Source organism: Pyrus communis, chromosome 14, assembly GCF_963583255.1.
Source record: "Pyrus communis chromosome 14, drPyrComm1.1, whole genome shotgun sequence".
In the NCBI taxonomy this organism is placed as follows: Eukaryota; Viridiplantae; Streptophyta; class Magnoliopsida; order Rosales; family Rosaceae; genus Pyrus; species Pyrus communis.
In genome coordinates this window covers 14056800-14075311 of record NC_084816.1, presented here as the reverse complement: position 1 = coordinate 14075311, position 18512 = coordinate 14056800, and the positions used below count along the sequence as shown (strand labels likewise).

The window sequence follows — 18512 nt, the reverse complement described above, 5'->3', positions numbered from 1 at the left end:
AGCCCTTAAAGTATCCCAATGTATAAGGACTCGCTGTATATCCCAAATAAATCCTCAAATGTGAGGACTGTGTATAGAGACTCAAAGAGTGGGACCATGTTGATTTTGAGTGGGAATGTTGTGCTCAACAACTACTTTTTTTTATTTGTTTTCCTTGTCGACCACCCACGTGGGGGCATCTTCTCATTTGGTTCTCATGTACCATTTTTTTTATCTCTTTAAAAATCAATGGTAGAGATAGCTTTTGGTTTTTAGCATTCATCACAATACTCCAACGAAATAAACAATGATTTTTAATACTTTAGTCTCTATATTTAGCAATTATACTATAAGGACTTTTTGATCCAGACAGTATTCTTTAGGGACTCGAATATTGCTTTAAAGCCCCTAAACGAGTCCTTTAAGTTGGTGGTGGGATCCTCAAAGTAGGAGTAGGAGCATTTCATTTAATGATGCAAGGACATGTATGAACAACATTGAGATACGAATTGAACTTGGGCTTCTATTAGTGTTGTAATACTCTTTACCAACTGTAGCGGCCACCATTGAAACTTTGGCAGGATGGACCCTTACTATTTCAAAATATCAGATTGTTTCTATCATTCCATATTTGCTAGCAAAGGAGGAGAACCCTACTAAAATCAAACAACTCCACCTCATCGCTACCATTCAACTCTGAGTTATCCAATTTATTAAATGCATCCTAACATTAACAGGAGAAGGGCCACTGGATATTCTCCAAACTTCTTGAGCAAAGTTGCATCTTATGAAAATATGTTGTTGATCTTCTTCACCAATATTACAAAAAGGACAAACAAGACTAGTATTAGGAAAAGATCTGTGAAATCTCAATCGTGTGTGGAGCCTAAAGCGGCCGGGAATGAGTACCTATCCCTTACGGGAATCGAATCTATGTCTGCATACCTATAGAAAACGAGAAGTCGAAAATACCTAAACCCCGGGCACGGCAGGCTATTAGGTTAGTGGTAGAGTGCACCGTTGATAATTTCGTCGTTGTGTCTGGGCTGTGAAGGCTCCCACAAAAAAGAAGCCAACAAAACCATTTTATCTTTTGTGGAATTAAAGTTTCCACATTTTATTCAATAACACAACATATGGGTGTACACTTTGTTGCTCAACTTGCAACCAAGTTGCTGACTTTACAGTGAATTCGCCATTAGCAAAAGGACAAATCAATAAGGTCTTGTTCCAACTATTATCAATAAAATCACTCATAAATTCCAATAAGCATTCCCTCTTTGGGATTCAGGTAAGAGATGGAAAAAAAGGAAAGGAAAACCCCAATTATGGGTCAAGACCTGAATGTCCTTGTCATTTCCCACAATCTATCTCAAACCTATTAAAAGAATATCCCTAGAATTTAGGACATCCCTCTAAGCCAGGGAATGATGTTGTTTTACTTTAGTACTTAACAAACTCCCATTTCGCCAGGGAATGATGTCGATTCTACAACTGTTCCATTGTTCCAGTACAGAAAATTGTGATTGGTGAATTATGTGCACTTCACATCATATGGCAGCGTAGAGAAGGATATATCATGTACAATGCGCGCATGTTAGCGTAGGCGATGACTCGAACATACACGTTACGAACCATTGCGTAAACACATTTAGGAATTTACATTTCTCACCCTCAAACCCCCACACAAGGAACATAGGGAAAAATTGGAATACAACAAAATTAGAGAAAAATGGAAAAAATTAAAAACGCAATCAAACCCATTTAAAATCTCCCTCCTATACCAAACCTTTGCTTCTTCAAACCTTTATGAGAATGAAAGCCAACGCTAATTAACGAATTAGACCTTCGTAACCCAAGCTTGAACCTGAAAAAAATATCAATTCCATTTACAGATGACTGCTCCCACAAGTCAGCGAGCCAAGTCCTCGCTCCCAATGCCTACACTAGACTTGTCTACCATGCGCACATTGTATTGTTCATATACTCTTGCTCGGTTCTCTGCCCACCACTGTTCTGCTTGTTTCTCACTAAATCGCTTCCGACTGCATTCAACAATGATATAAATTGGGAGTACAGTATGAGTATGCTAATGATATGTTAAACTTCTATAGTGCATATAAAATTCTCTCTCTCTCTCTCTCTCTCTCTCTCTCTCTCTCTCTCTCTATATATATATATATATATATATATATATATTTATTATTCTCACAGACACTGTAGCAACATAAGCAATCTATGAATCCAACCCACTTATTAGGTAGATTCTTGCCTGAAAACAGTCTAGAGTTTGGCAAGAGAACATTATACTATATATATACATATACACACTCTTATCGGAAAGGGAAAAACACACCCCCGCATAGGCACGTACTGTTATGTAGGCAAGTACAGTATACCTGAAACGAACTCGCTTGAGATCCTTGGCACCTCCTGGTAGGGAAGTAAGTGTGATGTATACACCAGGCTCATCTTGCTCAACCCATTCAGTTTCATGATGAGATTCGTTTTCTTTAATTTTGTTCCCATTTCTGGTTGCTACATCTAGATGTCCTTGTTTGTTGTGACTTGAACTGCGGTTACTGGTGGTGTTGGACCCATTGGAAAGCAATTGGATGTTTGATCCATTGGAGTCTGGTTCTTGGAATGTTACTTGACCGTTCAATCGGTCAATCAGAGGAATAGAAACTTCATTGGAAGGATCAGAACCCCAGGAAGAAGCTAGAGAGGGTGATTTGATATTCCGCACTGCTCCAACAGGCAGCCTTTCAGCCATGTCCTTCAACTGGTCAACATATACAAAACACAAAATTAATATCAGCAAGACTTGGCCTACAAGAGCACAAGTGACAATATACAGTAAGGATTTATTTGTCTCCGGCCACTTAAATAGATCACCAGAACTGACTTAGGAAAATTATTTTAGCACATGGCACAGTAGATAATTATCGTTGACAATTCGATATGGTTCAACATGTCATACACATTTGTTGTGGGATAGGAAAAGAATCTCTACAAACATACTAAGCAAGCAGTCGCCACATGTCAAATGACAACCAGAATCAATCTGAGAAGCCATTTCTTCCCTGTTTCTGGTGAAGAAGAACTCTTAAGTACATTTAGTAACATTTTCGAAAGATAGCAAACCTTACAACATAAAGAACAATTAATAATCCCTAACTAACAAATTACATTTGAGACAATGGTTAGAAAATAACAATGAAGTATTATACCAAAGCACGTAAACATCCATCGTATTCTTACTTGGGCAGTAAGTGACTGGATCACTTCCTTTGCTGCTTTGCATTTTGCAGTCTCCGCACCTGCAATTGCTATTGCTTCCTTCAGCTGTTTAGTTGTTCTTTCCAGCTCAACTTCTTTTAGTTGGGCTTTTCGAGTAAGACTTTCAACCTGAAAGATAATACTAGTCAGACAAAACGCTCAAAGAGAAAACTGAACAGGTCTAATATGAATAGTTGGGTCTTGGTGAAGGGAATGGACAGCCAACACTTCTTCGAACAAAGTAGATTCATAAAATCAATTATCTATTAAAAGTCATATTTCTAAAAGTAGAAATAGAATAATAAATTGAAACAATCATGTTATTTTCTCTCTCTTGGTACGTTTCTTTTTAATTATCCCTGAAAACAGTTCTTTTTCACCAGTTGATTTCTTTCTTTTGCTCTCTTTATTCACTCTTTACTACATTTCCTACTCAGCTAAACACGAAAACTCATGCAACGTTGTCTCCCACTCCTTTGAGAATATTCATCTTCAACTCTGTTGATCAATTTTGCCCAAAAAATTATCGCTAGTTGTTTCCTCCATTCATTTGAACAACTCGGTAATTGAATTTTAATTTGGCAATAATTTGACCAAAAGGAATATTTAATGTTCGTGTTGAAAGATAATTTCTTTTGTTGGAGGGGGGAGCGATTTTGAATTCTACCATTCCATTGTGTATAATTCCTATCCTGAATTACAAAAAGAATCAGACTTGTGATTTCTTAAAAATTCTCACCAATAGCTAAATTATCACGAATGAGGATACTCTTCAAAACTCCAAAATTAAAATAAGTTGTAGGGGTTTAATTTCCGTCACTACACAAATAAGGAGTCACACTTTAAGAGGGCTTTGAATATCTTTTTTTTTTTTTTTTTTTAAAGTTTGGTAAGGGACTTTTTATTAGTTCTCCCATACTTAATTCCATGAAATTAAAATTGGTGAATGGAGAAGAAGATATCAAGTAAAGTAAATTTTCCACTAGCAGCTGACTTGCAAGAGAGCCGTGCACCTATACTAGTTGAAAAACAAATAAGGAGTCACACTTTAAGAGGGCTTTGAATTAAAAAAAAAAAAAAAAAGGTTCGGTAAGGGACTTTTTATTAGTTCTCCCATACTTTATTTCATGAAATTAAAATTGGTGAAAGGAGAAAAAGATATCGAGTCAATTTTCCACTAGCAGTTAACTTGCGAGAGAGCCATGCACCTATACTAGTTGAAAAATAAAAATATGTAGTGAATACCTGTGATCTTAGTTTGATAACCTCCTGGCTAAGGCTTTCATTTGTCCTTTTAGCATCATCTACAACAATCTTTGGCGATGTGAGTCCTCCCAGAGTTGGAGTTGGTGTTGTAGAACGAGGTGGGCTGGGGCGCCTTGAAATTGGGGATGTAGCTCGAGAAATGATTCTTGATCCAGGAACAGAAGCTGAGAAAAACTTCTTGGATGACCCAAACACTGGATTAAAAGTTTTAGAAATATTAAGAGCTCCCCACTGTGAGCCTCCATTTGGAACAGGTGAGACTCGACCACTGTTAAATTCTAGTTTCTTATTTTTCTTTGATGAACGGGTTTCCACATGCTTCAGAGATTCCATTGAAGAAAACCTGCAAAGTTGCACCCGAGATCTGGAGTCCAACTTATCATCTTTATCAATAAGCTCATTTGACCCCTGATTCATACTTCCTCTTCTGCTTACAGAGGTCTGTGATGAAGTGCCAGTTTCAGCAGCTTTTCTCAGTTTATTAAAACAATTATCACAGACACGATAAGGTTTGCTGGGATTTGGGGCCATGGAAACCTTGAGTGATTTCTTACTGCTGCAAGAATGACAAAAAACAAGCCCACAATTATAACAATTATGGCGTTTTCTTTTAAAATTAAAAGGAAGCCGGCAACCCGAACACATTGACTGATCAACTCCTGAAACCCATTTATGAAGGCAAATAACTGCAGTAAAATTAGCACCACAAGCAATACTCTGGACTTGCTTATCTTTCAGAGCTTCAACTAGTGTTGGGGAGTTCCGGTCATCTATATTTCCATGACCTAAACGACCATTTGCTCCTTTTCCCCAAGTATACACTTCAGGTCTTGAAGTTAAAACTGCAACATGATAGGTACCACAAGCAATCTCTTCCACATAACTTTTGGAGAGCTTTCCCTCAACTCGAGTTGGGAGCTTTCCATCAGCTTGAGGATTTCCTAACTGGCCATAAACAGGACTTCCCATTGTGTAGACATGACCAGATGTTGTAAGAGCAACTGTCATACTATGTCCACAAGCAACTCGACAAAAATTGGGTTCAACAAGAGCAGCAACACAGGTAGGCACAAGTTTTGCTTCCTTGTCACCATGCCCAAGCCTACCATTATCACCATCTCCCCAAGTGAACAGCTTTCCTAATGAACAGTTGCTGGCACTTGAATTCCCAACCATGACTTCTACAACTGCAGCAGTATGCCAAACGCCACAAGCTGCTTGTACAGTGCGAAGGCCCTTTAGGGATTCTATTTCCCTGGGAATTGAAACACTTTTCCGATCACCATGGCCCAGAACACCAAATGTGCCATCACCAAAAGTAAACAACTGCCCAGCGGATGTTACAACTGCTGTGTGCCAGGGTCCACAAGATATGGATGAGACATGTATAGCCTCCAAGGGTCCATTTACTCTTTTGGGGACCCAATGGCTCACTTCATTTCCATGTCCAAGTAGACCAAAATTGTAAGTTCCATCACCCCATGTGTACAGATCACCAGAAAGGGTAACAGCACAAGTATGGTACTCACCACAAGCAACAAGCTCAATGTTGATATTACTAAGTGCATCAATGAGCTTTGGTTGCAAAACATCAACATCTACACCATGGCCAAGCCTGCCCCCTGACTCCTCTCCCCAAGAAAAAATCTCCCCTTGCTTAGTTACTAAAGCAGCATGACGACCACCACAGGCAATGTTTTGGACGTCAAGTACGACTTTAGATTCTAAGGCTTTGGGCAACAAAGAATCCATTTTGGCACCAAAACAGCTTCCAACTCTGTGAGAACCACCACCCACAACACCATCTCCTGTGCCTTCTCCCCACATGAAAACATCTCCCAAGGCATCACCATCATCATGACCAGAACCTTGGCTTGATGAGCTAACAGCACTGGATAGACTAACTCTAAAAGCATCCATTGCCATTGCCTTCATCTGCCCAGGTGCACCATCTGAGCCACCAGATGACACAGAATGTACTGAAGCACTAGCCGAATCTGGAGGGAAGAAACCCTTGGGAGGAACAGCATACAGTATCACATCTGAAAGTGCCTTATCCAGACCATTTTTAGGAGGACTTTCATATGGACTATGAAGGCGAAGGTGATCTGCACTATCCTGAATTGAACGAAATAAAAGAATATAATTTACATTTTGAATGCAAGTGAAGAAGAGCATACAAAGGAAAAAGAAGCCATACCTTCTGTAAGCTATCGTTGCTACCAAATGGAGAATGTAGAGGAGAGCTTCTCCGCGTGTATGTTCTAGGGCTATTTGCTTCAGATGGAATTCCATCACTCCTTGACTCTGTTCTCCATTTTCTATGATGGCTTCGGGATATCAATGCTTTTAAGCCACTAAACCAAACCTCAGCTTCATCTTTATCTTTGCAAATCTAGTACAGAAGAATCATATCACTGAATATATATACTTTAAAACAATAGTAAAACCATTCTACTATGACCATAGGGTAGAATGAAGGACAAGATAGCAATCAAAGAGAGTAGATTGAAGCTTACCAAATCTAGTGATCTGTCACTATATATTAAGGAAAATGACTGGTACTCCTTCTCAGGCCGTGGATACCTTTGAAAGATTGGCTGGAAGACATAGGGGCCATGTTTTATCAGTACAAAACAGAAAAGTCTTATCTTTTAATTTTTTACTCATACATTAGCATCATGTTGCTGCAGATGCATAAAGATATGGAGCTCCTGATTAAATTAAAAAGCAGAAAATATGCAAGCACAAATGCACACCCACTGAGGTATGACAGTTATAATGAGAATCACCAGTATCACAATTACCACACAAACCAAAATACTAAAAAAAATCATCCTTAAAATTAGTAAATTCAAGGAGGAAGGAGGAGAAATGGCACAAGAATAGAGAAATCCAAGGCTTCTTATGATCCAGAATGGCACATGACAGATACCAGTACTACACACACAGTGGTATATATTTAAAGATGGAAAAGAAAAAATAAAATACAAACAGGTAACCCATGGCCAAATACGGTCAAAATATCTAGCTTGTCCACAATCAGTTGTTTCTGGTTTAAAAGTTAAAGTTACAACTTAATCATTTATTAAACGCAAACCAATTTTTTTCCAGCGTCATCTTTCAATAAAAAAATCATCAAATGACATAGTCATGCAACCACATTGTAAAAAAAAATTAGTAATATAAATATAGTCAAAATCATGTGACTGGAGATATACAGATGATGCATCTTCGCAGTTAGACACTTACAGTGCGTTGCCCAGAAATAATTCTAGACACATGGCTTAGTTTAAGGTGCTTTTCCTCTTTCCCAGAGAACCATATTAGAACGGATTCATCCTGAAAGTAGAAAGCAATGATGAATTATATCTATTAACAGGAAAAATTATGTATGACAGTGTCACGAAACTACCATATTGAAAAGTACAAAAGCTTGTAGCCACAATTACATGCCTCATGAATAAATATCATAAAAGATTGTTGATGAGAAAGGAATCAGATGAAACTGTTGAAGAGGATCTAGGTAGGTGTACTTAATTAGTTTAATAGGATTTTATTCTGCCTGATGTAGGTGCTGAATATGATCATGTAGTTAAATCTTTCTATGTTTAAGTATGGGTTAAGAATGGATGGAAGAAAAGGATGCATATGGTACTCTTGCAAGGAAAAGAAAAGAACAATATGGATATGAAGAAAGGCAGACACAAACACAAAATTACAATAGTAAATCAGAAAGAAAATTCAGGATCAAACTTACATTGGAAAGACGAAATGGACAAAACTTTGGCTTCCCCCTTCTTCCATACTTGAGCAGGCATGCCCCTTTCTTTAGAGCAGTAATAGCCTGTCATAAGAAACAGTCAAGAGTCTAACATATTCAGCACTTTCGTGTATGATAAGAAAATACTAAGAAAAGAATAATAGAGAAGTACACGAAAGGATAAGTAAATTATTTATTCATTAAACACCTAAATAATAAAAATATGAAAAGGACAAAGACATTTTAAGATAGACGTGCACAAATACATAAGAGCGAGCATTCAAACTGAGTTCTAGCATACAATTCCTTTTAATAATTCATACTGAGTTTTGCTATCATTTGGTATACAATTCCTTTGAAGGATCAGCACACTTAATTCAACCAATGAAAAATCAAACTGAATTAAGCGAAAGATTACATAAACACTCATAACAATTCAATCTATACTTGTATTAATCCCGGGAAGAGGTGCTCCGCAGGTTATGAATGCAAAATTCCTAAGCACCAGTTTGAAGTGTTGAAAGAAGGAAGTGAAACCTATCAGCAAGGTGGGAATAAGAAAGAAAGTTCCTATCTCCAAATGTTACAAAAGCATTCAGTTCCATCATATTATTCAATTATTGCCCCAGATTATCTAATATTTTTACATTTTAATTTTCATCAAAGAAAATTCGAGATTATATTGCCAACATCCTCCACCTCTACTACATTAAAATCAATCCCAAATTGACATGTTTCTTTGCTTTGGAATCCTATGGTCCCAAACCCTCCCTTTTGAATGAATATAATTACACTGCAACCACTTAAAATCATTCATATTTCTTGTTTTCCAAATTATGTGCATCAGCCATCATCATTTGCTACTTGCTAGGAACAAATACTGCTCCTGATCCAGTTTTGGTCCCTTGATTTATGTAGATTAAATACGTTGTATGTGATAAAACAACAATCATTTTTTTTTGAAGAACAATCAATACATTGTATGTCATCAAACAACAATCAATTAAATTGGTCTTTTATCAAGGTAACTGCAACTCGATTGCTAAACACATACGTGAACCCCAAACAGCTGTCATCCCTAATCTTAGAGCAACCAAAATACTTCCCTTCAACTACCCAACCCCCAAACCCATATCGCAGAAAGCAGTGGAAAAAAAAAATAGTGAATTTCAATAATGTGACCCGAACAAAATATACAATGCATAACTAGCTAAATCAGAATCACGTGTATAAATAAGAAACCCATAAACCCAGTAGTCAATTGTCTTTCACTCCATATGAGCAACACCCCCAAATATCAATGTTAGCAAACACTAAACTCCACGACTTCATCTAAATGTAGTCCTACAAAATCCACAAGCTGCAACCGCTGCACATCCCATGAGTTACAATCTCATTCAAATAATCCTTTCATCCAATAAGCAACTCATTGCCACTTGATCACATTGAACAAAACTCGCAACATCATTATCGCCATCATCACCACCACCACCAATATAGCGTCTCATACAACAAGATAAACCACTCAATTTTGGATCAAATAACACCTCCTAACTAGTTTAAGGAAATTACAAAGCATTCAACATTTACAGCAACACCATTAAACAGCAGAAAATAAAATTAAACCCAAAAAATAATCGAAACCAATTCGTAGAACAATACCTGCTCGATGTCTCTTTCAATGGGGCCGGTCCTGCTAAGATCCGAACCCATCCTCTCGGTCCGCGACATTTCTTCTCCTCCTCAGAAACCCTAAACAAGTCAAGGTTCTAAACCCCAATTCGGGACTCAACCACTCTCGTACCCAAACACCGCCATTCACAGACTCTGAACTCAGCCGCCAAGTGGAACCCCATATCCTCGTCCCCAAACAGGGCGCCAATCTCCACCGACACTCAAATCCACCATCGTCGCCACCTTTAGTCCAACTCCAATCCAGCTCCCTCGGTCCGTACAGAAGCCAACACCCTCAGAGTCTTGGAGTCTTCACGTCTTCAGGTGAAGTCCAGAAGCTTCGTCGTCCGGCGCCGAACGAAGCCGAGAGAGAAATGGAACGAGAGTTCAGTGATTCCGAGAATTGAGGAAGCGGCCAGTCGGCGAGTCACCGAGTCGCTGACTCCGGAGATTGTGAGGGAAAGGGAGAGACAGAGAATCTAGGAGTAGTGGAGAAAGTGAGGGAAAAGGAGAGGATGATCTGATATTTGGCTATGAGTTGCAGAGGAGGAGAGAGAAACAGCTTTAATCCAGAGAGAGAGCAGAGAGAGGAGAGAGAAAAGAGAGAGAGAGGTGGAATTTTTTTTTTTTTTTTTTTTCCGCAGAAAAAGTGTAAGAAATTATATGATAAAATGATGGCGAGACCTCGAAGTAGAATGGCTGAAGTGAAAAGGAGGTCAGGAGAAAACAGGATACCCGAGTTAATTTTCTAATTTGAGTCATCTGACGCTTGGGAAAAAAAATAATATTTTATCATTGGGCACTGGATTTTTGGTCTTTTTGTCCTTTTCTTCTCTCTAATTTGTTGTTTCAAATTATTCTTTCACGAAATTTGAATCTCAAAATTTCTATTTATAAGTAATAAAAAATATCACTAGATTTCTAATTTACTGTTATTGATGAAATGATGCACATTTTTATTTTTATTTTTGTTTTTTATTGGTGAAAAATTAAAAAAAAGTGTAGGAAATAAAGAAAAAGATGTTCATTTCTCGTATATTTTCAATCTCAACACAACAAATCTATATTATCTATTAATATGCATAATTGAAAGAAAATATCATTTGATCAAAGTGATAATAAAATGCATGAATTTTTAGAGCTATAGTGCATGTATCTTGCTTTAAATTTGTGGCTTATGAGATTTCTAGTATTAATTGAAGTCTTTTAGTTTTCTAGGAATTTTATTGTAAGCTTTATTTTATTTGTCTTTTCATAATAATTGTCACATTCCGGCCCGGGTCCCCATCACATCCCGGGCTCGACTCCACCATAGCATGATATTGTCCGCTTTGGGCCCCGATCACACCCTCACGGTTTTGTTTCTGGGAACTCACACAAGAAATTCCCAGTGGGTCACCCATCCTGGGATTGCTCTTGCACGAACTCGCTTAACTTCAGAGTTCCTACGGAATCCGAAGCCAGTGAGCTCCCAAAATGTCTCATGTTAGGTAGGGATGAGAATATACATATAAGGTTTACAGGATCCACTCTCCTGGACAATGTGGGATGTTACAATTCTCATTGTAAGTTGTAAGCCGATAAATCTTGTATTTGTAAGGCAGAGAAGGAGTCGAAGTTGTTTGAATTATCATATTGAAATTTGTGTTCTATACTTATTTTAAGTGTTTTGCTCTTGTTTAAGAGTTTGTTGCTTAGTTCTTCAAGTTGTCCACGTCGTAGGCTGGTAGTAGAAGTGAAGTTTTTAGGATTTTCAGGTCTCTCCTCACACTAGGAGATAGTGGACTCCTATCTATCCTACCATATTCATTTTATTTCAATTTATTTTCTCACCACGCTGCTAGTCAGTAGTGGTGTAACTAGAATTTTAGCTTAGAAATGATCTATGAGGCTCAATCTGAAACGCTCTCATAATCTTACAAAAATTACTATGTCATGTGATGAGTAATTGATCACCATCTTTGGTCTGCTATGGTATCGTCCCCCATCATTATCATCTTCCTTAAACCCAAACCCCAAGTCTCTATGACTTTCTTCCGTTCTCCCTCCTCCTCAAAGCTCACAAGAACCGGATTGTTTGGACTCCATAGGAGCCACCAACCTCAAATCAAACTCAATCAAAGAAATTAAACTAAAAATGTCGGATTTGGGTCATGAGCCTACTGAAAAACCTTGAAAATCATTAACATAACCCTAAATTTTTACGCGTGAAAAAATGTTGGGATGGAGTTGAGACTATCGTGGTCCCTTCATAACTTTGCCTCAGCATGTTGTGCCGTGCATCAAAAAAGAGAAAATGAAAAATCGAAATGTGAAATAAGATAACACTTAATAAATACAAGGGTATATTATATTTTGCATATATAGGTTTGTGTGCAATTACATCTTCATACAACGTCTTTAAAACATTTTAATTACATATTTTACTTATTATTTCATTGTAATTAGAAAATATGTTAAGCTACCCGTTAAATAATTACGTGGCAATTGCGGATCCCACTTTTTTGTTGAAGTGGAAGTAAAAGAATATATTTTTATACTAAGAAGGGGAGGAGTTTGGTAAAGCCACAACCTAATTTGGTATCAAATTCGCAATCCACCATATTCGAACCTAAGACCTCTCACTTTAAAGTGGAGATGAATACCACCAGACCGTACTACTGAGTGACAATATTACGAAGAATTTAGTTTAAAAAAATAAGCTAAAAAATTAAAACAAATAAAAAAATAAAATATTACGAATAATTTATTTCATTTGACAAGTGTCTTTTTGTACTTGTTTTGCAGCAATCAAAGGTTTTGATCAATATGGTTGGAGGATTTCATTTCCTCTCGGGCTGAGATAGATTATTTTGAAAAAGAGTCTTTGTTTTTTCCTCTCTAACTTAGATTCCCTAGGAGCTCAAGCATTTTTTTCTAGGTAAAGTTCTTCATTGCAAAACCGTTTTCATGCATTAAACTCCAAATCATTGAAAAATAGGTTTGCATTATTTTCATGGTCTAGCCTTAAGTTTCAAATCTTCATTTAGAGCTAGTTTTCCGGTTCACGTTGGTTTCTTCCTTCAAGTATTTGATTGGAGAATTGACTGGTCTTTTGAATCCATATTCCATATTATCATCATTATCATATCATTTTGCATTGGACATATTGCTCTTCGTGCCACAAGGAGAAGAGTTCAAGGTTAGAGTTGCCTCTTCGTGAAGACTGAAGAGGTCTCCATCTCGTGCAAAGTAAGGTTACACAAAGGTAAAGTTGTTCCTTAGATTAGATCTAGGAAATAAGCTTGATGTGGTACTTTGTATGAACCATATTTGCACTAGTAGATTGGACTCCATAGAGCTCTTGGTTTTTTAACCTAGAGGTGGGTTTTTTTTTCTTGATCAAATCTTCTTATGTTCCTTCATGCTTAAACTTGCTTACATATCTAGATATGTTTATGGTATGTTGTATGAGCTACTTAGTTGATGGACTATTGTGAGAAGTTGTTTAACTATATAATGCTGCATTGTGAGATATAACTGTGTTGTTGTTGACTAGGCTAATGTACTAGTCTACTAAGTTTGTTTCGTGAATCTGGATTTTTTGTTCTAACAAATCTGTACTTATTGACTAGTTCCTGTGTCTACTCCTCATTGCATGTTTTAGTTGTTAATATGTGTATTGAACTGGACTATTGTTGACTAGGATAACTTATAGTAAACTAAGTTTAGTTGATTGATTTGTGTTTCATTTACTAATAAATTTGAACTTTGTTGATTGGTGACCTTGACTAATTAATCTAGCATACTTTAATTTCTAATTACATGATATTGTCTCTTGATACCAATTCAAATCCATTTATAATGAAAATAACGACCATGCCAAACATATGTGCGTTGAAGGAAAAAAAAAAGAAGAAGATGTGCAAGAAAAATAGAGACTTATATCTACTTTACTATATAATATTATAAATAAATAAAATATTTTGTTCAAAGTACAATCTCATGCCACTTTGTTGTCTATCAATCAAGTTGGACGCCTCGTTAAGTGAATTCTATACGATGAGAGATATTAATAGTTTTTAAAAAAAAAACAAACTAATGAAAAGGACATGAAAACTTTAAGTTTTAACGATAAAGATAAAATAATAGATAAAATAAATAGTATCAGAATTGACTTTTTAATGTAAAAATGTAATTTTTTGTTAAAGTGAATAGTACCGGAAACTTTTCGTTCCCTTTTAAAAATAGCATGCATGTCAAATACATATTTAGCAATAGAGATACATGATTAATTAGGGACTTTAAAATAGCCAAAAAAATGAAGTTTGCTAGACGATATTACTTGTTTATGGGTAAATTATTACCATGCATGTGTCCTTAACAAACGTTCATGCATGATGCTCTTAACAAGAGCATTTGGCTTTTCCATTGGTTGACATCAACAACATGGGAAAGTTGTTGAGAATGAATTTCGTATTATGAGAAGAGGAATCTTGTATGTATTTATAAATATTTGGGTTACTCCTCATATTGCCAATTGGTTTTATGGTGAAATTCCAATTTTCTTTAAGGTATCAGAGCAGGTTGTCTTATGTGTGAAGTTCAACAGTCACACGTGCTCCACGTCACTCCGTTATATTATTTACGTGTTAGACTTGAAAATTCGTCATGCGTGAGGGGGCATATTGAGAATGAATCCTTCATTGATAAGAAGAATGACCTTGTATATGCTTATAAATAGTTAGGCTATTCTTCATATTGCCAGTTGGTTTTACTGTGAAACTCAACTTTAACTTTCTTCAAAGGTTCACTTTTTACAAAAAGTGGCTTATACTTTCTTCCTGGCAGTGGTCCAAACTCCAAATCTTTTCCAGTCTCAGTGGGATCGACGGTGTTCTTATCTATCCATGATCTAACATTCCTTACCACATAAACCCTAACTAAGTACTATTGTCCAACAAAAAAGAATTGCTAGGTTAGCACAAGTCAATGTTTTACCAACGTGGGTGAGGCATCCCTCGTTCTGTCGGTGTTTTAAAGCGTGTAGTTCGTCATGCCTTTCAACTTTTTGACGATCTGTGAGGCTAAAAGCTATAAGTGGTCCAAGAAAAAAAAAGAACGAGCTTTGTTTGTGCAATTATATAGATTGTAGAGTTCAGGTTAATGATTCTGCCAAATGGAGAAATGTGAAAAATAGCAATGGATCGGATAACTGAGGCCAGCTAGCATATGCATGAAGTTACAGACGATGTAGCAGAGCATATATATTAAGTTTACAAAGTTCATGTTGTCTACAGTGTTTGTCATGTTTACTCAAATAACTAAAACTGCTTTCGAATCGCCAAAAGCACTTGGAATCATATTTGGCACAAGTTCTTCTAGGTTCAAAGAAGCATTTGAAGTGTTTTTTCGAAGAATCACTTATTTTATGTTTTTTTAAGAAAGTACTTCAAGTGCTTTTCTATAATGCACTTGCATTTTTGTTAATAATTTCAATGTGCTTTAGAAGCGTTTTTACTAGAAATGCTTCTAAGCATAAACGCTTTTTTAAAGAAGTTCAAAATGAGCCCTTAATTAATACACTTATATAAACAATAGTTTGTAGATGAGAAATTTTTCATTGTCATTGGAATACGAGTGGTATACCACATGTTTTTATATAAGGTTCTTAACTTTTGAACACACATATCCCGCCGTTTATATGATGATATGTAGTATATCATCCCATATTACGATCACATTAAAAAAATCTCTCCTCAAAGAGCCAGATATGGTTATCTAGTAGTTGACACCAATATGAAAGGGCAACACGCGAACACGGATTGCAGTGATACATTGTAAATACGTTAATATGCTTAGTACACCCTGGAGGCTCCCAAAGCTAAACCCTTAAAAGCACATTTGGTACACATGGTTGAATTAGAATAAAGTTCTTGTATTTCAAGGCATATTGAAAGTGGAAGTGATTGTTTTTCATTTGGAATGATTAGAAGAGGATTAGTTGTGAAGGAAATTCATCATTTCTAATTTTGTCATTTTTTTGTACAAACGACACTAATTTACACTAAAGAGGAGGGAGAAGCTTCGAACTTAAAATATAGTACGTTAAAAAGGAAGACCTTAACCATTAGGACAATCCACCATCTACCGTAATCCTACAATTTTAAGAAGGAAGAAGTTAAGCATTGGGCAATGGAGCCAGTGGAGATCTTTATTAATAATTTTAATTAGGGCAATGCCTTTTGTTGCATTTTTAGTCTCACTGCTGAGTAATTAGGCGTCTTATTGGATCTCTAATTACTTGTTAAAGCACTCTTGTAAATTCCTATATATTCTTGTACATTGAAGAAAAATAACATCTCAGAAACTCTCCATTTTCAATTGAACTTGACATCTGAGCATTACACTCAGAAATCTACTGTGTTGGTACAGTGATCTATTTAATCCAGCTGCGTATTATGACGTTATATCGTTGTTAATTTTACCACGCATCTTTCTTGGACTAAGACGTGGAGAATTGACCACCACTAATTATATGACTTGAGTGATTAGGTTCATACTCCTCGCATTACCACCGGTGCCGATGGCGTGCCTTCACTGTGGCGGGTAGAGGCATTATCTCCTTTACTCCGACTCTAGCTTTAATTTGTGCTTTTCTTGTTCCTAGTCTTAATTGCAACTTATTAACTGTTGCCTGTTGGGAAACTACGTATGCCACTTACTGTTTCTTCCAATACCTCAACACAGCAGAAGGCGACTGAAGATGATAAAAGGGTAGGGAGGTTGTAAATCATGTCAATGGACATGGACGGAGTCAATGAATGCCCACTAAGGGCAATACCCCAATCAAGTAATTCGTTGGTTAAGCTACATATTGCAATTATATATACATGTGTATGTGACGGAAATATGTGTCTAATATCAAGCATATATTCATTCTACTTATACTCTATATCAAATTTAATATGAGCAAAAATGCTCTTGTTGTGTCATTCAAACAAAAAAACTCTTCTTCCGCCTCTCATGTATTAATATTTTTCTCATAATTTGCCACTTTCCACTACTACATTGGAAACTTTTGTAACATTGGAATTGTGATACATCTTCATTTAAAATCATCTCATTATCATATTGGGTATAAGTCATACTATAATAAAGTTTTCTTAATTGTTTTTCAGGTTACCCCCACCAAAAGAAATTTCTAGCTCTGTTGATTTGCTATATTTACAAAAACCAAATAAAAAGTTGTTAGATTTTATGCCTTCATCATGGAAGTTACGTACCCTACAATATTATGTTAATTGGAAGGAGCCATCAGCCAAATCAAAAGGAGGGGAATGCATGACAAATAAGTCTAAGGAATAGACATCCCACGTTCTCTCAATGTCACAGCTATACGCAAAGCATCCCCTTTACAACTACGTTGATTGATCAGCTGCCTCTGCCCCAAATAAGAAGCATATGACTAGAATCGCACAATATATCTCCCATCCTAACCACCCAACGAAATCCACCACTTTGTTTTTACACTTTTTTTGTTTTTGTCAGCAGATAGATTTTGTTAGATTAGATATTAGATTAGCTAACAACAGGGTTTGAATCTACGCCATTATACAAGTGCTCAACACCTTTCCACCACTATGGCTAATGGCCACTTGCATTTTTATACTATTTTCTTGATACAACAATATAATTACACTAACAGGTGAAGGAATAAATTAGTATCAAGCTCACTGTCCACGAGATTCAAACATAAAACACCTTACTTACAAATGAAAAAGAATACCTCTAAATGTAGTACTAAAAGGCTGCTTTCTTTCACCATTTTAATACACTATGTTGGAGGTTTGAATATAAAATACACAAATCCTTTTGTCCCGCGTTGATCAAAGGAGGTTTTCCAACACTAGTTTAAGAGCAACTCCATCGTTGGAGTTTGCTCGGGGGACAGGCCAGGAAAAAGGCCCCGAGAGCCCGGCTTCAATGCTCTAGCGTGGGGAGCTCGATGGACAGGCTAGGCCCAAGCTCTGGGCCTGTGAGGAATTGCCAGCCCGAGTGGGACGCAAGGGCTGACGTCATCCTGGCTTCAGCCCAATTTTTTATTTTTTTCTGTCAGGCGCATGCACCTCACCCGCATGTGGGGGCGCGTCACCTGACACGGTTTCAGCACCTAGGGCCCGCAGCGCAGTTTCGAAAAGTTACCGTTGGGAAGCCACGTGGCTTCCCATGGTCCGTTGGATCTCAACGGCTATATAATGTGGATCGTCTAATTTGCAACGGTAATTAAAAAAAATCTTATTTAATATTAACCGTTGGATCTGAGATCAACGGTTGATATTATTCTGCTTTATAAATAAATAAAAGAAAAAATAGTTTTAAAATTAAGAAATGTTAACGTTGTGACACGTGGCCCAATCTGGAGTGTTGGAATTCAATTTTTTTTAAATCCAATGGCAGAGATTAATTAGTTCAATAAAAATTAAAAAAAATTGTAAAAAATCTGAAAAAAAAATCTGAATTTTTTTTTAAAAAAATTGTTTTTACTTTTCTATAAATACCTTCTCAT

The 18512-nt window shown here is 36.7% G+C and overlaps 1 protein-coding gene across 1 annotated transcript; it reads right to left on the bottom strand.

Annotated features, from left to right (window-relative positions):
• Nucleotides 1-1471: 1471 nt before the first annotated feature.
• Nucleotides 1472-10619, bottom strand: LOC137716441 (PH, RCC1 and FYVE domains-containing protein 1). The gene is made up of 9 exons (XM_068455899.1): nucleotides 9953-10619; nucleotides 8288-8374; nucleotides 7780-7869; nucleotides 7047-7127; nucleotides 6728-6922; nucleotides 4507-6645; nucleotides 3244-3390; nucleotides 2379-2764; nucleotides 1472-2024 (listed from the first exon to the last, which is right to left on the bottom strand). The coding sequence occupies exons 1-9, from the start codon at nucleotides 10019-10021 to the stop codon at nucleotides 1892-1894; spliced, it is 3327 nt and encodes a 1108-aa protein (XP_068312000.1). The 5' UTR covers nucleotides 10022-10619; the 3' UTR covers nucleotides 1472-1891.
• Between the last annotated feature and the right edge of the window lie 7893 nt (nucleotides 10620-18512).